The sequence below is a fragment of the Tyto alba genome, unplaced genomic scaffold, assembly GCF_018691265.1.
Source record: "Tyto alba isolate M040663 unplaced genomic scaffold, T.alba_DEE_v4.0 Super-Scaffold_8, whole genome shotgun sequence".
In the NCBI taxonomy this organism is placed as follows: Eukaryota; Metazoa; Chordata; class Aves; order Strigiformes; family Tytonidae; genus Tyto; species Tyto alba.
The window spans coordinates 21,319,206-21,345,479 of NW_024881329.1; the positions used below are offsets into that span (position 1 = coordinate 21,319,206).

Below are 26,274 nucleotides of genomic sequence, written 5' to 3' on the forward strand. Positions count from 1 at the left end.
TACAAGAGACAGGCTTATTGATACAAACTATAATGCTGTTGTCAAAAGAGAAAAATGGCAATAGCACGTATAGTTCCTGAAATACAGTAATTTTTAAATAGGTATTGTTGTCAAATGGATTGTCAACTTTAAAAAAAAAAAAATGTGCTGCCATTGGCAAGAGGTCGACTTTTGCCATTGTGGACACATTTCCTCCACTCCAATGAGGTTGTGTGTTTCATCTCACAGCTTTCAAAAAGAAAAAAAAAATCTGATATGCAGACCTAATGTGATTATTCTGTGAAAGCAAAATCTTTATTTATTCATAATTTTCTGTATCATGGCATTACCTGTTGTGCAGTACAGCTCACATGGTGTGTATGGCCGTTCTAGCACTGGGGTATTTTTGGCATAGCCAAGGACATTGTCTGCACATTATGTCAGGTGTTAAAGGTGAAATACTGGTTTACTATGTCCCTTACGTTATCCTTTACTAGGTCAGTAGAAATAAAAGTTTTTTCTTAAGAACAATCCATTGAAAAGCATTAGTCGTAGAGACATACCTCTCAGGAAGTTCCTGAATCACAAATTTGGAGGCTGGGATAATATTTTAGTGGAATTACCACAGCATATGTTGGGGGTTTTATGCTTTTCCCTAGGCAATCAGTATTGGCTAATGTTGGGACTAACAGCCTAAGGCTAAATGAACCTTTGGTCTGATCAAATATGGGTTTTGTTATGCAGTGTTTAGCAATTTCATATTAATTTGCATATGAATAGTGAAACAACAAAATTATCAGACAAGTCAAAATTCAGTCTTGCGTTTCCAAGCTTCTTGGTTAAGGTACGATATCAAAAGAAGTATGATTAAGATACTAGAAGAAACATTATATCTGCTTACAAAGTTTTCCTCTCACTGGAGCATACTTGCAAAGTGTGTCATCATGTCTGCTCTCTGCATTTCTTCTTACAAAATAAGTGTGATGCTGCCATTTGCTCTCCCAACACGTGGCCCATACTGTCTTTGCTATGAACACTTCTGTAGAATATTCTTGACAAGACAGGTACTCTCTTCTTTTATGGCTGTCAAAACCACATTTAACAGATTCAATTTGTAAAATATGATATTTGTCACCTCATATAACACAAACAGTAACTTTATTTCTGACGAGTGTCTCCATTTCTTCTGTTTCAGTGACCTCCCGTAGTCCATGTTGTTGCTTAGGATATGTGGTGTGCGGAAATATAGTGGGGTTTTTATGACACATTTTGTTTTCTTTTTGAGAAGGAACTTCTGAGTGTGGTAGCTGTCTTCCATAGCAGGAGAAAGAAGACAAGGAATATGAGAAAGGATTGTAGGAGACCATAGAGTTACTAGTAATATTCTGAGATTTCAGACACTCAGCTGAATTTTTTTAATGTCTCTTGGAGCTGAAGTAATAGAAAGAACCAAAAGAAAAATACCTTCCAAATATAAAATCACAGTATGTGCTCGTTAACAAAAGCAGTAGCAGAAATGAAGATGACATGGTAAATTGGACAGGGGAAAAAAAAATCTCATTTAATATTGCTAACGGGGTGGGGAGGAAAACTTATGTAGAAGTTGGCAGTAGAAGTCAATCCTCGGTATTTTTTTCTGGAAAAGCAGGGGATCAGAAGAACAAATCTTGGCAGATGATGAGCAGAAAGGGCTTTGGATGCATCAGCAGGGGAATAAGTGAATAATAAGTATTACAACTGTATATGGCGTTAGAAAAATAATTAATGAACACCATTTAGTTCAAGGTAGCACATGTCAAGATGGATGTTAAAATGCTTCCTAGTTCATCTTTTTTTGGGAAGAACTACTACAGGAGGTATTTAAGATCTACAGAATCTACTGGGTGAGAGACTGGAAGTTTGATGTGTTTTGCTTCTTAGCGGATGGTTAGGACATGTCTTGATCATGATTTGTAAGGCCATATAGAGATTTGATACCAGATGGTTCTTAATCTAGCAAAATTTATGTTAGCCTGAGATCCTGTGGATGAAAATTGTTACAAAATGTGGATTAGGTCTTGGAACAGAGTCCCCAGGGAAATGGAAGTTTCTTTCATCAAAAAAAAGTGTTTCAATAAAAAATGTTTATGTTGCTTTGGAAAGACCTGCAGTGGGTCTGCAAAATGTGAGCAGTGGGATAGGAATTGCTGAGCAGAGTTCTTGGCCTGGTGTAGAATACCGTGCTGCTTGATTATAGCAGTACTTTCTAGTCTTAGAAGTTATGAAGCAATGTGGTTAAATGACAGTGTGCAAGCTTAGAAAATACTTAATTGTGGGCATGGGCAATGAGGCTCCAGTGCTTTAATTTCAGAGAAATCTTACTGGGTGCACCAGACAGATTTAGTGCTTTTCTCGTAAAGGGCTTTGTAGTAGAAACATGCACAGATCTCTTTCAGGGATCGGTATCATTGAAGCAGGTACTTTGCAAGTCCATGGTCCATTTTTCTGACCTGAAGAAGCCTACAGTATAATTAAAAACAAAACTTGCAAATTAATGGAACAAATGTGGAAAGCAAAGACACAGATACATACTTTGTATCACAAAGTAAGTATGATAGGTTTAGGTCTTGAAAGTGCCAAATTATTGGTGTTTTCATGGTAAATTCATATAAGCTTTTATAGCTGCCTCTGAACTATGGCTGTCATCATTTGCCTGTTCATTTGCATTGATATCCACACGGAGATTTTAAGGCATAACCTGCATGAAGAATGGTAAAGATCCCATAGACTGGTGCAGGTGGCGCATATGAACTGTGAGGAGTAGCACAGAGAAAGCAAATATTACTTAAATAAAAGAGGAGAGAGAAAAAAATCAAATAACAGTACAAAAGAACGCATATAATGCTTGTCATTGGTGGAACAGAAAGCACTAAGGAACAGGAACAAGTGAAGAACCAAGGTAGAGTTATGCACACCTTGAAGACAATGACAGGAAGCTTGAACTTGCTGAGGTAGGGAAGAAGCAGCATTCATGGGATTCAAAGAGATGAGATGTAATCAGTTCACGGTTATGAAAATGGTCAAATTGTCAGACACATTTTCTGTGAATTAGAGTGGGGTAATTGGAGAGTCAGTGAGAAGAAGATTACAATGATCAAGGCAAAATGGTGATTAGGTCCAGGATTAGCATTTTTCCTGGTCTGTGTAGAGAGGAATTAATGCATAAACAAACTGACCTGCTATGTGTTTTTGAGAGCCATCAATTTTGTGACTATTTCTAGGATAGTTGCTGATTCTGTCTTACCACAGAATAAGATTTTAACACAGGTCTTCTCCCTTAATCCTCAATGTGCACTTTGTCTTGGTCTTGAAATTTCTAAGGTCAGTGTCTGAGTGTACTTACTTAAAGTCTTGCTATTAAGTAAATATGGAGTCAGATACAGCAATATAGATGGTGCTGTTTCAGTTTAATTTGGTTTCAGATTTTAAGCTTATTAATTATTTTTGAGAAAATGACTGAAGTGATGTGGCTGTTCTGGACCACAGTCGTCAGAGAAAGAAACATTCGTGTGAACAGAGATTTGAGTTGTGTGATGTAGGATTCCTTCCTTTTCCTGAACTTGTATAATAAAATTCATGCATTAGCTTGGAATTATTTTACTTCTGCCCAGTTTTCATTTGTGTGTCAGCATGTACGAAAAAGCCCATTTTTGGTGACATGGTGTAGCCTAATGAACGGAACATTGGGCCTTGAACTAGGAACTGTCACTGACTTGATTTCTAGCCCCCTGTGTCACACTGCTCTACCCATTTTTTCTAGTTGTAAAATGGAGATTTTTTTATCTAAGTACCTCTAGTCTTATGAGTAATAATAGCATTTTTGATTTTTACATGGTATTCTTAGTTGAAAATTTGTAGCTGCAGATGGAAATCCCTTTTAATAATGTGCACAGAACGTGAAAATGTCTGTTTTCTCTGAGAATGTAGCCAGTGAAGCCAAGCTTTCTAATGATTTGCATTTTGTGTTCTCAGCAGCATTTCTTCTGTCCTGACTAATCCTGGCATCTGTCTTCCAACCAGTGTCCGCTGCAGTTGCCTTAGTCCTCTCCCAGTATCACCTTTCACATTCCTTATCCTTCCCCCTTTTTATACAGTGCTCGTGTTTACTGAGCCACCTCAAAATACCACCTCCTCACTGCTGTTTTTCTAATTATTGTCTGGACAAGACTTGTATGGCTTTGGGTCCTGCCACATGCTGATGGGCTCAAGTATGCATGTGCTGACCTGCCAGAAGGACAAATGTCATAGATAATTGCTGAGCTTGTTGAAACCTTTTTGAAACCATTGAAACTCATTTTGAAGTTCATTGAAACTGTTGAAATCTTTTCATAGCATTCCTTACAATTCAGCCTTAATAACTGAATAGAATATAAGAACAGAAAATCGTGCTGGTTTAGTTCCTGAGATGCTCTTTTCAGTACATAGATATTTTTTTCAGACCTGTTTCTGACATATTTCATCTTCAAAAATTATTAAGATATTTAAATGATGAAGATATTTAAACACTTTCTGCGTAGAATACCACTAAAACAAATCTGTCCACCTGGATTGTTCTGGTTTAGCTCCTGGAACTTGAGAAAGGAGAACTTCTCTCCTGAGCTGCTGTTAAGGCTGAGTAGGGTTAGATCTGGAGTGTTTCAGTGTGCCATAACCACGGGGCAGACAGGCGTATGGACAACAGGTTGCCATAGCAGTGTCAAAAAGACCTGATACTTTTTCAGTACACTGAAGATTGTGTAGGTCCTTGTGTGCACTGTCACATTTCTCCAGGAGTTCCTGTCCATCCTATGCACAGAGTCCTTTTGAGGGTTGCTGATTTTCATGTCCCCAGTTCTGTAAACACTGCTTGTGTCCTTTTCTCTTACATCATACTCTAAATATCTGACCATATTGAAATGCATGTTTAGCTTCTCTTTTGTAACTGTGATTCGTCCTCTTTGGTAGTTATCAGTACACCATATTTGTATCTTCTGCAAATTCTTTTTCTGATTATTTTTCTTTGCATGGATAAAAATATAACGGGGTACACAGATTTTGTTCTTTGGCAGTGGCGGAAACAGCAGCTTACGGCTCTGTGGTGGTCTGTGTGTGAGCATGGGAGGCAGTGCTGGCATGCAAGTAGCCAGCCAGGGATTTGAAACTTTTGTTTTAGTTAAGGTGAAAAAACTCCCTCTAATATATATAGATATTATAATAAATAGCTTAAATATATATATATAATAGTGTCTCTGATTGCAGCATGGACTTTTCTGTTCCCATGCTCCAGAAAGTACAAATTAGTGCATGAATGTATTTGGTGGGGTTTTTTTTCTGTTCTCCCATCCTTCTTCCTTAATTGTGGAAAGTCCTCAAGTAATAAGCAGATTTTGTGGCATATTTGTAAACCAATGCATACTTGGGTGAAGTTCAACTTTTCTAGTAGCTCAGATGATCAAAATTGGATTGTGTCTGGGTTTTGGATGCTTTATGGTAGGTTTCATTAGCTACATCATTCTGTAGATGCAGCTGTTTCAGTGGGTCCAGCCTAAGAGTGGCAGTACTAGGAGTAGCTGTGCTCTGGTTTTAAATAAAAAAATATATATATTGGTGATCAATATTAAAAGCCTTAACTATCAATTGAAGTGTCATGTGGATGAAGTGGATGAATTAGAAATTATAATATTCACATACTTTTGACTTCTCACCTATCATTTAAAAGTGGTTTTACAGATAAATTGTATTTTTGTAGTGGGTTGCAGGAAGGGTTGGTGTTTTGAAACACCAGCTGCATAATTGTGCTTGTTTGAAGTATGATTGTTTGCTTTCTAAATGTTTTTAATATTCATTTAATTTCTGTTAGAAAATCAAAGTTTAGTTCTGTCTTTCTTCTTCTTTTGCAGAGTAAAAGATGCTGGCTGCCAGTAGTAGAACAGATCTTCTGTGGAACATATCTCTCTAAATCTTCCCTAAAATTACCTGAAGGCATATATTCCGCCTGTGATGGACCCTCGGAATACTGCTATGTTAGGCTTGGGTTCTGATTCTGAAGGGTTTTCTGGGAAAAGCCCCTCTGTAGTAAACATTGGCACGTTGGTGGGAAAAGGAGAAATAGAGCTAGAAAGTTGCACCAAGGAAGAAGACGACAGTAAGAAGAAGAATCGGGAGGGGAACAGTACTGAGAATGGGAAGAATGAGGCTCTGACTGATGCACAGCAACAGTTTTCAGTGAAAGAAACTAACTTTTCAGAGGGAAACTTGAAACTGAAGATTGGTCTTCAAGCAAAGCGAACAAAAAAGCCTCCCAAGAACCTTGAGAATTATGTGTGCCGGCCTGCTATAAAAACCAGCATCAAGCAACCAAGAAGGGCACCAAAGAGTGGGAAGATGACAGATGAGAAGAACGAGCACTGTCCTTCAAAACAAGTGAGTAGTGTGTTTATGTAGTGTTTTGCAAGTCATAGTGAATTTAAACTGTATTTAAAAGTTTCTGGCATCTTTGCATGATCATGTTCTACTGACTGTTTTTCCATGTGACCTCTGATATTGAAGATTCTGAAGTTAGAAATGGTTTGATTTCAGTTCAATCAGGAAAAAATGCTTTTGCTCTTTCACAGTTTGCCAACATTGTTTTTTCAGCAGTAGTGAAAGATAATTCCCATGTTAACTTGAAGTAAACATCATAGGTAAATTTCTGAAAAGTAATCGCATAATTTTTAGTCTCTTGTATAGAAGAAAGTGGGTGGTCTTGTCTCTAAATGGGGTCATGTATTTGCTGTGCTTGTATCTAGTATTTGGATTTACGTTTTTTTCTTACCTGTTAGAACCATTGTTTTTGCGTTGTGTCTTAACTGACACTGTGATGAACGTATCAAGCAGTGTCTGCAAAGTAAAAGATACTTTTCCAGATATGTTAGAAAACAGCTTGGTGATAAACTGCATATAAAGGCAGTGGCTTGAGAGATGTGCCAGGTATTTTCCAAATGTAAGGAGATAGCCCTGCCTTGAGGATGTCTTGTTTTTATGAATCTGCATGATGTAACAAGTAAGAGCAGCAATAACAGATAGGGAAAACAGGATAAATGGCAAGAATTATAAATGTAGTTGCATAGATACTAAATTTTAGAAGTGTTTTGTTACAGCATGCTCTTTTTTCCAATATACGTAAAAGTTTTGCTAACTAATAAAATGTTAGAATATACCCTCCACACTCTGTCTCCTTTTAGTACATACCTACTGATTTAAAGCTGAAGTTTTTCCCTATACTCCCACTTTCCTTGCATCTGTCTTTGTTTCCTTATGAGTGCATATTTATCTCCCAGTTTCCTTGCGCGTTCCTTTTGTAGCTTGGTTCAGCTTTGCGATGCCAGGCATTTCAGCAAGGGACTACAAGTCCCTGGAAGTTAAGAGTCCTTTCTTCACATAAGTTGTCTGTTCATGGGGCTCCTGTTTCAAAGGGTCCCAAGGCTGAAGGTTTTTAATTTCTCTAGCCTCCGTGCTATTCATAAGGCTACCTGCATAAATCTGTCCTGGCATATCTCATCAGGTAGAGCCTACTCAAAGGGAAGGAAAATTCCTTTATCTTATACTAAGACAATGTCTGGCTGACATACCCAAACCTTTTTCTTTCCTCTGGCATACCCAGATTTCAGTTTTCCTTGAGGAAGAGGATGTTCAAAGAGAAATAATAAATTATGCCCTGAAAGAACAGGTGTGCTGTAATGTTACATGTAATGACTAAAATTACTTTTTTGAGACTCAACCATGCTACTGCACTGGGTTTTTTCCTCCATTATAAACAGAAAGGCATTTTTAGTCAGTCTGTCAAACAAGAAATTCTTAAGTGGTACATTATGTAACTTAAAACTTTGGCCACAGCCTTTATTTTACATTCTTCCATTTCAGAACAAGCTTCTTATTTCTAATGATTTCTCTAACTTCATCCTGAAAAAAAATGAAAGAATAGATCACAACTTGTCATTATACCAATCACTTCCTATTTTTCTTTCTCCTTTTATGTTTTTTACTTTTTTTAACAAGACTATATTGCGACAAGTGGAGTATTGGGCCAATCTGGAATATCCAGTCATTGATCTCTCTTGATGTCTGGATTGAGGTGGTACTTGCAACTCAAAATCTCTTACTAGTAAAGAGAGCCATTAAGTATGGAAACTTTCCCATTGCAACAAGAGATTGTGCCTTGGGAATTTTTACCAGGGAGAATAATGAATATTTAATCTCGCATGGTGACAGCATGGATTCTTCTCCAGTGGAAATTAGAAAGTTGGTAAACAAATACTACTGACATTATTAAATATTACTGATATTATATATGAGACCATTGATACCATATCACTTTTTAATTCCAGCTGTTCTAAATGGAGTTACTTCTGCTCCTTGTCTGATGAACAACTTAAATGCGTAGAGAAGCTCAAATCTGTTGCATTAAATTTGCATTACTTAAAATAGTTTCAAATCCCTGAACTAATGATAATTCACTTTAGATACTCTGCTCTCTCTTTCAAATTGTACTGAAATGGTTTTCAAGTTAACTCTGTATGTTCCCTGCTGCCATTCTGGCACTTTGGAATGTTAGAAATGACACTTTACAGCATCCTACTGATTTCCACCAAGCGTGATTAAGAAGTGTCTTTCTAGAAACAAATGGTAAACATCATTTAAAATTATTGCATGTTTTGACTGTAATACCAGAGGGATTTTTTTTTCTTACTGCAATGAAACACAGTAAGTTTTAGCACTGTAAATTACACTTCAGAAAATTAAAACAATCCCTCAATCCTTCCTTTCAGTGGGAAGGAAGGGAAAAAAAAGCAAATATATGACCAGTTAGGAGCAAGGTGTGGCAATACTTTGAGCTGTGAAACTGAACTCTTTGTACTTTTAAAAGAGGAATAAAGAATTTGAATGACAATTTAGCACTTACAGTATACTCAATTAACCACTAAGACACAAGGAGAAGTAGTGGAAATATTTTGGGAATATTGGTGTGAAATTAAAATAGTAGGAAAATACTTTGCACTCCCATCTATGGTAGTTATGCTTCTTTCTCAAGCTTAGTACTAAAAGGATTCTTAAAACTTGGGGGCTGTCTTTGATTATGTTAATAGAGGGTTTATCTCCATTCTGAAAGATGAGGGATAGGTGAGGTGGGTAACTTGTGTATTTACAATTTGTCCTCCAGAAATGTGTAGACAAAAAAGTTAATAGTATTCTGAAGAGAAAATCATAGAACATAAAAGAGAGACCTAGAAAGATTCCCAGGTGTTAAGAGAAACAAAATTAAAAGTTACTGTAATGGCAAAACAGTATTCAATTTTCTTTTTGACTCTGAATATGAAACTTGGACTTCTTTCTTTCAGAAGAGTCTTGTGACAGACAGACATTGCTATATGGCTAGTGTACCTTTGCTAAGCCTGAAAACCTGAGCCTTACATGTAAACATAAATTTTGCTTCTGTTAGTTTTAGCAGAAGAGGTGAGTGAATGGCTTACCTATGCTCCCAAGGTAAATGTAGCCAGTGACGTAGCAAAGTTGCATTACTAAAGTTTTAGAAAATATGAAGGCAAGAAGTAATAGTAACAGCCTGCTTTAATTCTAAAATAGTCATGGTAAAACAGTGAAGCAAGTTGGAACATGCCCTTTTGCTCCATCTCCTTATTTCTTTGTAAAACTGCTGAGTGCAGTACTCTAGTTCTTTCTATTGCCCTTGGTTATGTAGGAAGACTCTACAGGAAAGTTTGCTGATGAAATCACAGTTACTAACTGAAAATTTTCAAGCAAAACAGTAACAAAGCTAAAGAAGTGCTTTGGTTTTTTTTCTTTTTGAGTAGCTCAATATTTTTGACAGGATAGACTCATACATTTTTGTCTTACACTAATTACACAAAGTAATTTTTTTCCTGGTAGTTGGCTAAAATTTGCTTTTACAAAAGTCTAAAAAGTCTTGGTGGTGAAAATTAAGCAGCAAGCACACTTTCGCTCATTATTATTTGGGACACTTGTATGGAATATATTGATAGGCACTACACAAACAATTTATGGGATTCTTCAGAATGCTTATTTGAATTATAGCCTGTGCGTTGGCCAGAAGTAGAACAGCTAAAGTAATAATGGGTAAACCTCTGTGTGTGTGTGTATATATACATATAAGAATCCCTATTGCTTGCTGGCAGTTCTCAAGAGAATTAACAAGCAAAATTTTCATTAACAAGCTGTTTTCTTCTAACTATTTCAGCTTTTGGAAGCTGAGACTATCTTGCATTTACTAATTTGGTTCTAGTATGATAAGTGTGAATTTTGCATCAGACTTGATAGGAGATACCCTGGTTCTTGTGAAAGATTATTTACTCTTAAGCTTTTTGCAAATAAGTACCAATACTAATAACAGTAAATAATAATCTAGTAATAATAAACGTTGAGATGTAGTGTAACAATGAATGCCTTTTTGGAAGTAATGCCAAATTTTTGCTATTGGTGCTTGTGATGATTCTGGAATGACTGATTATAACCTGTTAATAGTTTATATCAAAATAACCTGGAATTTTTATTCCTCAGATTAATGGTGCAAGTCTAGAAATCATATGTCTACATAGGAGATATAAAATTTTAAATTTGGCTTAATGCAAAATTAACAATAATACAAATGTTATGAAAACTTACATGTTTTATGTAATTGCTTTGGGTGATTCTTTCGTTGGATCGAGTTTTAAGCCAGACGGTTACAGCTAAAGTTTGCACAGGAACAAATGTTTTATTTTTTAAAGCACAAAAAGTTTTTTAATGTAATGTAATCTAGACCTTTTTAACAGTTTACGATCTGAAAGCCAGAACAACATAAAATAGATCTAGCATTCTTGAATGAAAATGCATGTAATCCAAGAAAAACAGTTTTACACTTCTGTGTGACATTGTCAACTTGCATTGCAACATAGAGGCATCTGTGAAGTAGTTTGAAGTATGTGCTTGTTTGCAGACGTATTAGGTGACTTAGATAGATGAAACATCTAGGAGATGGTAGGGGTTTTTTTTTTCCTGTGAGTGATTTCTATCTGCATTGAAATCTGACTTTACGCTTTCTCTGATACAAAACTGTGCATTTGTTAAAGTCAGACAGTTAAGTAGGGCTCTCTACTCCCTGGAACCACAAGAGAAAATTGAAATGCTGAACGTGCTGCGTGTAAGGCCAGCTTCCAGCATCAGGAGCAAAATGAAAACAAGAGCGTAGGTACGCATTTATAGAGCTGTGTGTGGACATGGCCATGCCAGCTGTTGAAGCTTTGAAGTGCTATATACACTGAGAGCACTCTGTAACTTGTTTTGGACTCCAGATCTCTCCTTCCTGACTAATGGAGTGATTGTTTAGGCAATAGAAGTTACTTCAGGAAAGCAAAGGCACCTTTTTTGTCTCCAGTGCAGTAGGACATATCATGGCTGCTCCCCGCCTCCCAGCTGTATGTTTTGTGAGTATGAGGGTGGCTAAGTTGGGGGGAAGTTCCTGAAATGTGACACTCCAGCATAATTTACATAAGATTGCAGCTGCCACAGAAAAGCTGGGCTAAATGCCAAACTATTCTCCATAGACTACAGTCTCTTTTACGCCACAGCTTTAAAACCAGTAACCGATACGACTGGTGGGTTTTGTTCTACTACTGCAGCAGGTTTGGAGACATCAGACCCAACCCATGCTTGTGGCCACCCTCCCCCAAGAGGAGAACTTTGATCAGTGACAAATCGCTGTTTTTGTGAAATCTTGTTTACTTTCTGGAAACAAATTTGGGCTGGTAGGGAAGTGATCATAACAGCTAGTGGAATTTAGCTTCTGGTACATTAAGGATTTCAGTGTGGACCAAGTAAAGAAATAGGCAGTGATCAAGGCTAGTCTGAGACATATGGTGTGATCTGTTTTCACTAGGTTTTAGACAACTTGCTTAAAAATACTTACAGTTGGTGTGTACCACCACTTATGCTATGGCTGGTGCTGGTAGAGTTGTGCTGGTGCTCACTTAAGCTGAGATGTACTTGATTTCCTCAATATGAGAGCAGTGCATTCAAATTCTTTTCTTCCATTGTTGCCTTCCATAAAGAAAATGGCCTTGTTATTCCTGAAGTTCATGTTTCTGCACTACATAAGTTTAATTTTTATCATCTGTTTGCAATAATCTTATTCTTCCTGAATGATACTCCTTAGTGATAATAATACCTCCCATTCACTTTAACAAAATATTTGAAATTTTTCATAATACAGAATTGCAAGAAGGAACTCTGACTCTATGCTCTATGTTGGGGTTTTTTTAACCTTTTTGCAGCTACTGCAGCAGCCAGGTTAGTGCAACCTTCTCTGAAGAAAGTTAGATATTTTGATCAAGATGTCTCTATTAACCATTACCAGATGGATTTTTTCCTTAAAAAACCCCACACCACTACCCACCCCAAAAAATGTTTATGTTAATCATACTGTGGCTTTATGGAAAAAAATGAAAATAATTGCCCATATTAAATGTTGGGTTTAAAAATGCTGAAAAAATTACATACTTTTTTGAATTTCTTCTCTGTCATCTCAATAGATGATTCTTGTCTTGTTTTTCATGTTCTTTGAAATTCCGGTGTGCTTGAAAAATTCACTCACCCTAGATGAGAAAGAAACTTCCCAGGGCAAATACCTTCAGCTTTCAAAGGGTCCTTGTTTGATGCTAAAGTCATGTTTTCAAAATCCTGGCATCTTATTTAGATGAAAGGTGGTGTTTGGAAGGGATTTCTTATTTATGTATTTATTTAAATATCTAATAAAACTTCCAAGCTCTTTGTTTGGAAACAGAGGAAAAAGCGAAGCCTGACAAGAGGCATTCAATGTCATCGATGGTAGAGTATGAGAATATAACTAAAACTATCTAGTAGGGTAGCTGACTATAGAGGAGCAATAGAAGAAAGAAGGAAGAGAGTGTATACACAGGTGGCTCAGCAAATACAGGAATGAAGAGTTGAATTCCCAAGTCAATATTGAGGTGAATTTTTCAAATGTGTCCAAGTCCACTGAACAAAAAAGATTAACATTTTGTTCCAAAGTTCTTTTTAAAATTTAAAACCACAGAAAAGAGGTTGTAACCCTACAAAGGTTGTTGTTCAGGTTGATCAGAAAGACTACTGTAATACCATTTAGCTGATGTCTCTAGCACTCACGGTCTACCCCGGGTATGTTCGAGAACATCAGCAGGAGTGGTTGGATTCCAGGCTTGGAGTCATGTCGTATGTCCTGCTGACTCAGTAGTTTCCACGTAAGTTCCAGGCCTGTATGTGGGCAGGAAGAAACACACCTCTTGCTCTATCCCTGCAGAAAGGCAGCAGCGCAGGATTTGGAGTGCCTCTTTATGCACTACAGAGGCTCTGGCCGCTCAGGCAGCACATTACCCAAGCAACTATTTCCCATCTCTAGGAAATTGTCAGACAGAAGACTACAAGCTGGATTCAGTCTAAGTAATGCTGGTGTGGTTTACTGAATAAATACTTTGTTCATGATCAGCAACAAAGCTTGCTGTTTATGAAATGCTTTCAAAGGAATCCAGGCTATATCTTTCTTCAGCATAATTAGATATAGGCCAACCATAGTTACAGTTTTGTAAAACATGATGAATCTAATGCTGATCATAATCAAGTACGGTAAGTACCATGCAATTGTCTTACTAATTTTTGTTGCAGAGGGATGAATAGGTGTGGCATTAATGCCTTTCACTCTTAAATGTTTGAGATAGTAGATCCCAGAAGGTTTTAAAATTGCGTGTATATATAATTAGCTTGTAAGGAATCAGTCTTACATTCTTAGCCCCTGCTTGGAGTGAATGTATCTCATGCATTTTAGAGATGTGTTGGGCACTGCATGTAAAGAAGAATGTTCTTCCAAAATAAAAGATTAATTTATTAAGATGTTCCTAGTGGGTTTTATTGAGGTAATGGGGATTGCAATTTTTTTTTTTTTTTTTTAACCTTCACAGAATAAATTTCAAATGTGGTTAGGTCAGAACTGAAAATAACTTTACACGTTTCATTTATTCCATGTGTGTTCTGTGTGTCATCCCCCCCACCCCATACAAACAACAGACTAATTTGACTTATTTTAGTACTGTCAGCAGTCTGGTGCAAGGAGAATCTATTACTACACTGATTGAGGGTATCCTGGGACAAGACAGGTTTACACAATGCCTGCTCTTGCAGTGCAGTGCTCAGATGCTTCTCAGTAGCGTGTCAGGTCTTCAAGTGTTATCACACTATAAATAAATATCCCTGAACATTATTGTTAATGTTTTGGATTTTGTTGTTTTTTTTTTTTTTAAATAAACATCAACAGTGGTTTCGGAGAATGTTTATAATTGGGAAACAGATTAAATGGTTTACATTTGAGGACTGGGAACAAGTTTGGATTTCCTTAAGATCAGAAAAGCCTTAACACATCCACTGAAATATATCTGCTTTAAAATTAATAGGATCGTGAAGTGTGTGTTTATATAGTTACCATATTATCAAAACCAGGTATTAATCATCTCAACGTACAAAGATATTGTGTTACTCAGAGACAGTCTTTATGCTCTGCTCCTAAAGATTTTTTTTTTTTTTAACTAACTTCTAGGACCCTTCAAAGTCATACAAGAAAGCTGGAGAAGTTGCAACAGTTGACTTACATGTGGAAGAAGGTATACAAGTAGAAACAAATCCTTTATCTAAGAAAGTTTCCCCATTGCACTCTGAAATGACAGATTATATAAAGTCATCTCCTCCGACTCTTATCAGTAGCCATAATTCTGACTTAAAGGATAGAACACAGATTAACGGAGCAACAACTGTAACAGAGAAATTGGCTCAACTTATTGCAACTTGTCCTCCTTCAAAGTCTTCCAAAACAAAGCAGAAGAAGCCTGGAAATGCAACTGCGTCTGGCTTGGTTAAAGACTCTGGGAAGAAGCTACCAGGAACCATAACTGCAAGTGGTTTAGTTAATAAAGATTTGGTAAAGAAATTGCCAGGATCTGGTATTGCTGTTGGATTGGTTAACAAGGACTCAGGGAAGAAGCCATTAGGGATTGGTAGTGCAGCCATATTGGTTAACAAAGACTCTGGGAAGAAGCCACAAGGGATTGGCCCATTAATTGGATTGGTTAACAAGGACTCTGGAAAGAGGCCTCCAGGGATCAGCACTCCAACTGGGTTAGGTAACAAGGACTCTGGAAGGAAGCAGCCAGTGACCAGCTCTGCAGTTGGATTAATCAGCAAAGATGTTGGGAGGAAACTTCCGGGTATCGGCACTCCAACTGGATTGACTAATAAGGAGTCTGTCAAGAAGCCAGTGGGGATTGGCACTCCAGCAGGATTGATTAACAAGGATACTGGGAAGAAGTTGCTGGGAATAAATAGTCCTACAGGATTGGTTAACAAGGATTCTGGGAGAAAGATGCTAGGGACTGGCAATACAACAGTTCTGACTAACAAAGACTCTGGAAGGAAGACACCAGGGATTGGCAGCCCAATCGGACCAGTTAACAAAGACTCTGGGAGGAAGATGCCAGGAATTAGCAGTCCGGTGGGATTGGTTAGCAAGGACTCTGGAAAGAAGCCAACAGGAATCAGCAGTCCAGTTGGTTTGGTTAACAAGGACTCCGGAACTCTGAAAGCAGACTCTCTTATGCCTGCCTCGGAGCCCTTTAAGCTTCCTTGCAATTCAAACCTCAGTAGCCTTGAAAGCCATGAGACTACAGATTTACTGAAGGAAAATACTACTAGCAAAACATTTGAGAAGCATCTTATGAGACAGAATAAAGAAAGTATCTTGGAAAAATTTTCAATTCGGAAAGAAATTGCTGATGTAGGCAAAGAAATGTTTAACGAAGGAATCTGTGTTCCACAGGATGCTTACTCAACCAGTGAAAAAGGGATTTATGAAACATCTAAGCATGAAAAACAGCCTCCGGTATATTGCACTTCACCAGACTTCAGAACAGGAGGTGCTTCAGACGTATCAACAGCAAAGTCCCCATTTAGTGCAGTAGGAGAGGGAAATCTTCCATCGCCTTCACCCACAGTGTCTGTTACCACCTTAAACAGGAGCCTCCCAGCAACATCTTCACAGTTAGCATCTAACTCATTGCATTTAAGTTCCACAGCAGATCTCTTAGAAGGTATTTCAGATCAGATTGGCAAAACTCAGTTTTCTTCTGACAGTACACTTCTGAATATAAACAGAACATTGAACCATACTTTGAGCACCGATTTTAAAGGTGCTGATAAAGATTTAAATGATTCAAAAGCTACTTACGTAGAAACTTCAAGAACTAGTCCTTCTACAGGGAAGAAGCCCATTTTGGCAGCTGAAACAAGCCTTCATGCTACTGTTACCCCTTCAGTAGTTAGTTTTACAAGCTTGTTTAGTAGCAAGCAGTTCCTAAAAATTGGTGCAATAGCTGCATCGGATAAATCCTGCCAAGGAGCAAAAAATTTGAGCACTACTCAACAATCAAAACCTTTAAAGAAAAGAAAAGGAAGGAAACCACGATGGACTAAAGTGGTGTCAAGAAACACGTGTCGACCTCCAAAGGGTCTAGAACTAGAAAGGTCAGAGCTTTTTAAAAACATTTCATACAGTGCACTATCAAGCAGTAATTTGGAGCCGGCCAAATTCTTGAAAAACATAGGATCATCTTCATTTGTGGAGCATGAATTTGTCAAACATCAGTTGCCAAAACTCAATGAAGCTAATGGACAGTCTCTTGCGCTGTTAGCTGAGACTGACAAGCAGACTCAGAAGTTCTACAGTACTCACAAACAACCCTCTAGTTTGTGTATGTCAGATGATTTCTTACCTGACATGTATAAACCCAAAAGAGGAAGGCCTAAATCCAAGGAGATGCCAGAGCTCGAAGGTCCCCCCAAAAGAACTCTAAAGATCCCAGCATCGAAAGTCTTTTCAGTGCAGTCAAAAGAAGAGCAAGAACCTCCAATTTTGCAGCCTGAAGTAGAAATTCCCTCCCTAAAACAGAGCTTATCAGGACAACCTTTTCCTAAAAAGAGAGGGAGACCTAAAAGACAGATCAGGTCATCAATTAAAATGAAGCCACCTATTCTTTCTGTGGCACCTTTTGTTGGAACAGATAACTCAAGCAAGATTGGGTCTGAAGGCGATCAACATCGAAGTGGGGATTTTTTTGAGAGAAAGGACCAGCTCCGAGGGCCAGAAGAAGTCCAGAAACCTAATATTTGTAGCATGACTGATTTGGAAGTAGATTCAGACAGAAAAGTTGCCAAGAGAAATAATGGACAGTTAATGAAAACAATTATTCGAAAAATAAATAAAATGAAAACTCTGAAGCGAAAGAAACTTTTGAATCAGATTCTGTCTAGTACAGTGGAACCAAATAACAAAGGGAAAGTGCAATCTAAGCTCCACAATACAGTGTCAACTCTTGCTGCCACATTTGGTTCAAAATTAGGCCAGCAAATAAATGTCAGCAAGAAAGGAACAATTTATATAGGAAAAAGGAGAGGAAGGAAACCTAAAGCTGTCCTGAATGGTATTTTAACTAGCAGTTCTGCCAGTTTGACAGTTCTTGAGAAGTCTGCTCAACAAGCTCCTGGTACATCACTAGGACAAGTACTTCCCCATTTGCTGCCTTCAACAGCTAATAATTCAGAGATTCTTCCATCTCCAGTTTGCTCCCAGTCTTCTGCAGTGAGTGGGGGACAGAGCCCTGTCAGCAGCGATGCAGGATTTATTGAGCCCAGCTCAGTGCCGTATTTACACATACACTCCAGACAAGGAAGTGTTGTTCAGACACTTGCAATGAAAAAAGCTGCTAAGGGGAGGAGGAGATTATCTCCACCTACGTTGTTGCCAAACTCTCCTTCTCACTTGAGTGAGCTGACATCGCTGAAAGAAGCCACTCCTTCCCCAGTAAGTGAATCTCACAGCGATGAAACGATTCCCAGCGATAGTGGAATAGGAACAGATAATAACAGTACTTCAGATCGAGCAGAGAAGTTTTGTGGGCAAAAGAAGAAAAGGCATTCATTTGATCATGTTTCCCTTATTACACCAGAAACTTCCACCGTTTTAAGTAATCTAAAAGAAAAGCATAAACACAAATGTAAGCGCCGCAGTCATGATTACCTTAGTTACGACAAAATGAAGAGACAGAAGCGAAAAAGGAAAAAGAAGTATCCTCAGCTTCGAGGTAGGCAGGACCCAGATTTCATTGCCGAATTAGAAGAATTAATAAGTCGATTAAGTGAAATTAGAATAACCCACCGAAGTCACCATTTTATACCCCGAGATTTACTGCCTACCATTTTTAGGATAAATTTCAATAGTTTCTATACCCATCCTACTTTTCCTTTAGATCCTTTGCACTACATTAGAAAACCTGATTTAAAGAAAAAGAGAGGCAGGCCTCCAAAAATGCGGGAGGCTATGGCAGAAATGCCTTTTATGCATAGCCTCAGCTTTCCCCTCTCCAGTACTGGGTTCTATCCCTCATATGGCATGCCTTATTCTCCATCTCCTCTTGCAGCTGCTCCCATAGGCTTAGGTTATTATGGAAGGTACCCTCCAACTCTTTATCCTCCTCCACCTTCTCCTTCTTTTACTACCCCCCTGCCACCACCTTCCTACATGCATACAGGCCATTTGCTTCTCAATCCCACCAAATATCACAAGAAGAAGCATAAACTTTTACGCCAGGAAGCTTTTCTCACGACAAGTAGGACTCCGCTCTTGTCAATGAGCACGTACCCCAGTGTACCACCTGAAATGGCTTATGGCTGGATGCTCGAACATAAGCACAGACATCGCCATAAACACAGAGAACATCGTTCTTCTGAACAACCGCAGGTTTCCATGGACACTATAACAGCTAATAGCTCTTCTCGAACAGTTCTGGAGTCCTTGAAGCGCTACAGATTTGGGAAGGAGGCTGTTGGTGAGAGGTACAAACATAAAGAGAAACACAGATGTCACATGTCTTGTCCACACCTGTCACCTTCAAAGGGTTTGCTAAGCAGAGATGAACAGTGGGTCAGGAGAGAGCCTTCGGAGTCTAATTCATTAGCACTGGGATTACAGACACCTCTACAGATAGACTGTTCAGAAAATTCCCCAGGTCTGTCCCTGGGGGGATTTACTCCAAGCTCTGAGCCAGCCAGCAATGATGAACACACAAATCTTTTCACAAGTGCAATAGGCAGCTGCAGAGTCGCAAACTCTACCAGCACCAATGGACGTAAAAAATTAACTGACAGCCCTGGACTCTTCAGTGCACAAGACACCTCACTAAATCGACCTCTCAGAAAGGAACCGTTGCCTTCTATTGAAAAGGCACTACAGCCGCTGTCAGGTAAGGGAGATCTAATTGTGTGTACTTCCGTATGAATCTTTCTATTTGATGTTGTACCAAGTATGTGCTAGGAAAGGACAAGTACAGCTTTGGCTATGTAGGAATCTTTCTGTGTTGGATTTCAGCGCTACTCTTGCTTTTGCTCTTGAGTGTCTCTATTCTGTTAGAGCACTGTTCTGTGCTTCTGGTACAGACTAATGTAGTATCTCTTCTCTGGAGCTGCTTAAGGGATTGTGTAAGTACCTCTTCCCACCAGATTTTTCTTGCTTTGTTATAGCAGTATATAAAGTTATGCTAAGGATGCTTTCTCATGGAAAGGTCGTTTCTTCTTCCTCACAATTTTAACTTACTGGAGAAAGGAGTTAAAATTTCTCATGGTTTTTGATACTTTAAAGGCCATGTTTCTGTTTGTTTTGAAGTTTGGTTGATTTGGTTTAGACTAGCTGCTGGTACTACTATTGTGAATAACATTTCCATTTAAGAAAATGTTTCCTTTTTCTTTTGTAACTCCATTTTAGTTATTTTGATAATCTCTACCACAGTATAGCTTTGATCCCTGACTTGAGACCTCTAGCAGAGTACTTCAGAACACTAAATGATGCTGGGAATGCTTAAAAACAAACCTTGTGATGACTGCTTTATTCATAGTTGGGAAACTCATCTTATGTAGCTTCAAGCAAAACTGAAACAGAACTAGCTGAAGCTGTATGTACAGAAAATTGCAATGATGCTGTCAGAGGGTTGCTGCTTAAGGAAAAGACTTCTATTCTGAAACTGTGAACTTTGTCATTTGCATAATACTAAGAAAAAAAAAATCTAATGTGACATTTAAGACTTGAAGAAACTATATTAGACATCACTTTCCATGCTCTACTGTATTACTACAGATGTTTGTGGGAATAATTTTCACATTTTATCTACTTATGTCTTAATTGCTTTGGACACGTTAGTGAGACCGCATAACAAAGATAACCTGCAAGACAAAAGTGTGGCTTGTGCTTTTACTTGCTTGCTTCTGATGTATAAAGGAAGTCTGATAGCTTCTCCCTCCCTCCAATACGTGCCTACACTCTCCCTTGGAATTTAAATCATTTGTCCAAAACCACTTGTGACTAATATTTCACAGACCAAGAGCCAAACAAACAACAGGCTACCAGTGATGAATAACACATCCTCACGTTCCCTACTCTCATCTTCATCCTTTCCTTGTGATACTCCTGTTCTGATGCCTCCTGCCGCCTCCCAGCTCTGTCTTTGTATGTTTTTTTCTGGGAGGGTTTTTTCTCTTTGTTTTGGCATTTGAGGGTTTTATGTTTTGCTTCTTTATTTTAAGGGCACTTGGAAGTGGCTGGATTCTTTTACAAGTTCATATTGCTTTATACAATTTCATATTACTAAAACTACTCGGGGCAGGGGGGAGTCAGGAGAAAGCAATAAAGCCATGAGATTGCTTCTCTTGCAGCAATGGAAAGAAAAATCCTAAATCACCAAAAGGGTTAAATTTAGCTCCGAGGAGTGAGGAATTGGTTGTGGTATCTCGTGCAGTTCTGGGAATTTCCTGAGGATTTCCATTACAGTGAATGATCTGACTTGGGTTTTTATGAGGAACAACCTAATTAAGGGAAAAAGCAGAGATGTTTTAAGCTGAAACCTGTTCATGAAGGCACTGAATCACTCTCCCTCTTACAGTATGTTTGACTGGTTCCTCAGATGCCATATATTACTTTCAGTAAGTGTACTTCCCGCAATGGAAACCAGCTGGTTTTATTGTGAGGCTGGCTTTCAGCTCAGTATTCATCTCATTCACAAGGAGCTCCTAATGCCCACACCATGTGCGTGCAGTGTATCAGAAAACTTAAAACTGCATCTAGGAAAAAGCCCTAGTTAAAAGCCTGGCTTCTTTCTTTTTTTTTTCTTTTTTTTTTTTTAATCATTATTACTATTCAAAGAGCAGTGTCAAGTTGCATGTTGTGTTTTGTTTTTAAACATAGTGCTGAATTGTGATTCTGAAACTATTACCGTAAAAGACTTCAGATGTTTTTGTGCACTTCAGAAAATAGCACAGGTGGGGAAAAAAACAGTGGTGCATCAAAGATCGTCTCTTTATTAAAACAGACGCAATTTAGGTGCGTGGTGGAGAGAACACTGAGTCAGAGCAGTTAAAACAAGTAGTCAGAGACCAGCATTGGGGAATGCCTTCTAAAATTGTTCTGTATGATCCATAGTGGATATTCATGATACTTTATGTTAAAGTATCCCCTATGGAAAATATGCTTTCCATAGACTTCTAAATGTAAACCTTGCCTCGTTGAATTAACTGACAGATTCTGTGATACTAGCTGATGGTAGGTATTTTCAGAGATTGTCTATGTCCAAGTTGGATTAGAAATGTGCATATTTTGGCAAACGGGACTCTAGTGACAGTCAGTATTTCACAGGAGATGAAGTTCAGATGGAGTTTACATGCTTGCAGGCTTGTTGTTTCATACAGACAGCGCGTACACACAGATATGCCGATTAAGGTTGCGAGGCTCTAACATTTGTCTTTAAGATTCTTGTAGGATGCTGTTACCTGTTCACGTGAAGTTCACAGTGATTTTCAGTAAACTGCAGCTTCACCCCCCGAGTTATTGCAAACAGCTTATAAACTGGTCTCAGTGTGCTTCTTATAATTCCTGGAAGGAAAGGGAAAGAAAAAATCAGCCTTTCGGTGGGGATCAGTGTAGTTGAAAAGCCATTGCTGCCTTCATCGAAAAATAAAGGGGCAGGTTTGAGGCGTGCAGCTGCAGCCCGGCGGGAGCTGCCTGCGCCTTCCCAGAGGAAAAACCCGCTTTGTCAGCCGTGAGCGGATTGCAGCTCCGCGGCAAACCCTCCGATTCCCCGCAGCGGCTCCGTGTCCGTGGGCGGTCCCGGGTGGGGCCCAGTTTTGCTGTGCGCCGCAGCGCGCTGCCCGCGGCCTCTCCCGCCGCCCTGCTCGATTCCCGGGGACGCGAACCGAGCGCCGGGCGGGCGGGCGGTTCCGGGCCGCGGGCAGCAGCGCCCTCTGCCGGCCGCGCCGCGGGAGCCGGTGCGGGCGGGCGCGGGCAGCTCGGGGGGCGTGGCAGGAGGCGGAGCGGGTCCCGCCGGCGCGGCACGGGGGGGGCGGGGTCATACAGGTGCCGCGAGGGGCCCCGCGGGGGCGCTGGCGGGAAACATCGTGCCGGGCTGCGGCCCCGGGGGGCTGATTTCCGTAGAAGAAACAAGCGCTAGATCTGTGAAAGAAGGAAGACCTCTAGGATATGAGCATCGGCTGTCAGCCAGCACAGTTAACAACAGCTTTGCCATCCAAGCAGTGCTCCAAATTCCTTTTTTTTTTTCTTTCTTCCTAGTATAACCTATTCCTGCTTAGAACAATTTTTATTTTTCTCTGATGTCCCTCCAAATTCCATTTTTTTTTTTTCCTTCCTACTATAACCTATTCCTACTTAGACTTTTTTTTTTTTTTTTTCTCTGACGTCCCAGGGTATTTGTGTTAATCTAAGCTTTATGAAATCAATGCCTCCTGTAGTTTCTTAGTAGAAAAATTCATTCTGGAATAAAAAAACCAGTTGACTGCTCTTTGTAATATTAAGAAACTGTGTGTAATCTGCTTGCACAGCTCCACTGCAGCTTCCTTTTTACCTGCGTGCTGTAGGAACAGAGAGTACAGAAGCCCTCTTTAAGAGCCTACCAACACCATCTCTACAGCAGGATGCCATGCAGGAAGATCATAAAATCTTCACCAGGAATATGATTTGCAACTTGGGACAGTGTCTAGCAGCCTTGTGATTGCGCCCTTGTTGAGAAGAATTAATGAAAAAGAAAACTATTCCTCTGCCTTGTTGAGAAGTTAGAATATTTGCAAAAGTGATATTATTTCCTCTATCAATTGAACATACATTAAATGTTACACCATGAGCTAATAACACCTGTGATTTAAAAAAAAAAAAAATCCAAACCTTGAGGCAAGACAGGGTCTCAAAGGAGATTGTCCTAAAGATTTCTGATAAGTCACTTTGGTGCATTCTAGTATTCTCCCATCATCTTAAACCTTAGGGTCTGTATTCAGGCATTGAAGCAAATGGTCATTTGCATGGATGCTATTTTGTGGCCTTGATTTAGAGCATAACTTCAGTGGCCCACTCTGTCATTTTCTTGGAGTCTGTTAGTAAGGAAAGAGATCAGAACTGAACATGCAGCACTAAGCTAATTTATCATAAATGATATTTTGAAGGGAAAGGATGAAAGTATTTTTAAGTATGTATTCTAGATTTTATCTTCTACAGATTTTCATGATGTGCATATTCACATTGCACACTGCTATGTGCAATTTTGCCCACTGAGGTTTTTATACTAGTATCTGAATTTTTGATATCTCAGCGTTTTCATAATTGCAATATGCAGATATTTCTATGAAATTTTACCAAATCCCACAACCTTTGATTTCAAGAGTAAGTGGAATTCTCTAAAAGTTTAAGTTTTAGGGAAATAAAACAGGTTTCAGTAAGAAAATATATACACATAAGAAAGAAACCAGAAATAAGTCTTTCTTCATGTTATCAGCAAAGATGCCATTACCTTTTTTGTCCCTTAACCTTTCTATAGTTTTTTAAAATTGTTTTGAACTTAAGTAATGGTAATTGTGATTGACACTGCCTGATGACATCTTGCAGTGATAAACCAATATCTAATGACTTAGCAAGCCCTGTGCATCCATAACACGTGGTGAAACGTTTTGCAGGTGCCTAAAATCCCATAATACATTATACTTGTTTGTGCGTAGATAATCTCTCATTTGTTTAGACCCTGGAGTTTTTACGTATTTGCCATGGCTGACCAAAGCAGAAATTTATTATTTTTTTTTGTGACAGGATCTTAAAAAGGAAACATTAACATAGCAAGAGACAAATCTGAAGGAGTACTTTTTCTTAAGAATCTTTTTTCTAGCTTTTCAGCTTTCTGCAGTTAATAGTGTCTTACCTGAAGCAACTTCTGCCTGAGGAATGGAAGAGAAATCCTTTTATGAAGCAAGGTGGATTGAAGATCGTCTGACTTGCCAGTCACAGAGGGTTGTGATGAGCAACATGAAGCCCAACTGGAGGCCAGTCACTTGCAGTGAACCCAAGGGATCAATACAGGGTCCAATACTATTTAACCTCTTCACTAATCACCTGGATGATGGGACAGAGCGAGCCCTCGGCAAGCTTGCAGATGATACAGGTGCGAGGAGCGGTGGATACACCAGATGATTGTGCCGCTATTCAGAGGGACCTTCACCGACTGGTGGAATGGACTGGAAACTGTTGAGAGGAGGAGCATCTCAGGCTGCATTACAAAGAGCATTACCAGCAAGTCAAGGGTGATGATTATTCCCCTCTACTCAGCCTTGGTGAGACCGCATCTGGAGTGCTGTGGCCAGTTCTGGGCTCCCCAGTACAAGAAAGACACGGACATACTGCAGTGAGTCCAGAGAAAAAACACAAAGATAACTAAAGGATTGGAGCATCTGTCATACAGAGAGAGGCTGGGAGAGCTGGGATTGTTCAGCCTGGAGAAGAGAATGTGTAAGGGAGATGTACCTGATGGGAGGGAGTAAAGAAGAAGGAGCCACACTGTTCTCAGTGGTGCCCAGTGACAGGACAAGAGGCAATGGGCATACACTGAAGTACAGGAAATTCTGCTCATACATAAGAAAAAAGTCTCTTACTGTAAGGGTGATTGAACTCTGGGCTGTGGAGTCTCCATCACTGGAGATGTTGAAAACCCAACTGAACGTGGTGACCCTGAGCAACCAGCTGTAGTTTGAGCAGGGTGGTTGGTCTAGGTAATCTGCAGAGGTCCCTTCCAAACTCAACTGTTCTGTGAAGATCAAGGAATGAAGCTAGGGTGTTCATTTGAAAGTGGGAATATGGGGGGGGGGTGTATTTTTTCACATAAAAGCAATATAGTCTGATATTAAGTGTTTTTTCCTCATGGCTTGTTTACTGTCCTACTTATGCCATTGGCCTGTGAGAAATTGCTTCCTGATGGTCCATTTCCATCCTTCTCCACTTAGGTGCATCAGAGCAAGCAAGTGTTCCTAAAGCTAAAAAAGAGTAATCTTGTTTGAATATTTAACATTTACAGTGTGTTGTACTGGCACTGCCAGACTGAAATTATTTTTTTTTTTTGTGCTTCTCTCTTCCCTGATGTGCTTTTCAGGCACTTTGCCAACACAGGACAAACCTTCCCAGAGGCAGTCAGAGAGCACAAATTGCAGCCCTTCCAGAAAGAGATCAACATCTGAGAGCACATCTTCTACAGGCAAGTAATATTTGGTGGCCTTGTTTTCAGGATCACTGATATACTAAGACCTATTCTACTACAGACAACTGAGACAGCACTGCTATGAGAATTTTTAACAGCAGCAGTATGTTCATAGAGATACTGAGTTCTTCCACTTACATTTTAGGATACAAGTGCTGCAAATTGATTTGTAGAATAGGGAACCTGAGCTTATAGAAGCAGCAGCATAACGATGGCAGAATGGAGTTTGGTTCCTCACCGGCTTATATCAGTCTTCATGAAGCTCAATGATTTAATGTTAGCAAGACCTGTGACACTAGAGTTAATCAGTGAATTAGATTAATAGATTAATTCCTCCATGGGGAAGAGCTTGACTTCTGCACTGTTCTGAGTGCAGACAGTTTTCTGCCCTTGGGTAGATAACTGCTAGGATCAAGATGGGGTGTGCTGTTAGGTTTTCTTTATTGCATGGGACAATCCTGCTAAGGTGATGGAGGATGAGAAGCAGCTCATCCCTGTCATCACTAATGATAGTTGTAAATGACCTGAGGCAGGTCAAAAATGATAGTAGGAGAGAGATGGAAGAGAA

The 26,274-nt window shown here is 39.2% G+C and overlaps 1 protein-coding gene across 2 annotated transcripts in view; it reads left to right on the top strand.

The window, feature by feature from the left end:
* ASH1L (ASH1 like histone lysine methyltransferase) overlaps positions 1-26,274 on the top strand; it is a 63,611-nt gene that overhangs the window by 2,194 nt on the left and 35,143 nt on the right. For both annotated transcript variants that reach the window (XM_042784512.1, XM_032985423.2), the window contains exons 2-4: positions 5,898-6,420; positions 14,633-19,382; positions 25,602-25,703. In XM_042784512.1, coding sequence (XP_042640446.1) covers positions 5,998-6,420; positions 14,633-19,382; positions 25,602-25,703 — 5,275 coding nt within the window. In that variant the 5' untranslated portion in view covers positions 5,898-5,997. The remainder of the gene's footprint in view (positions 1-5,897; positions 6,421-14,632; positions 19,383-25,601; positions 25,704-26,274) is intronic.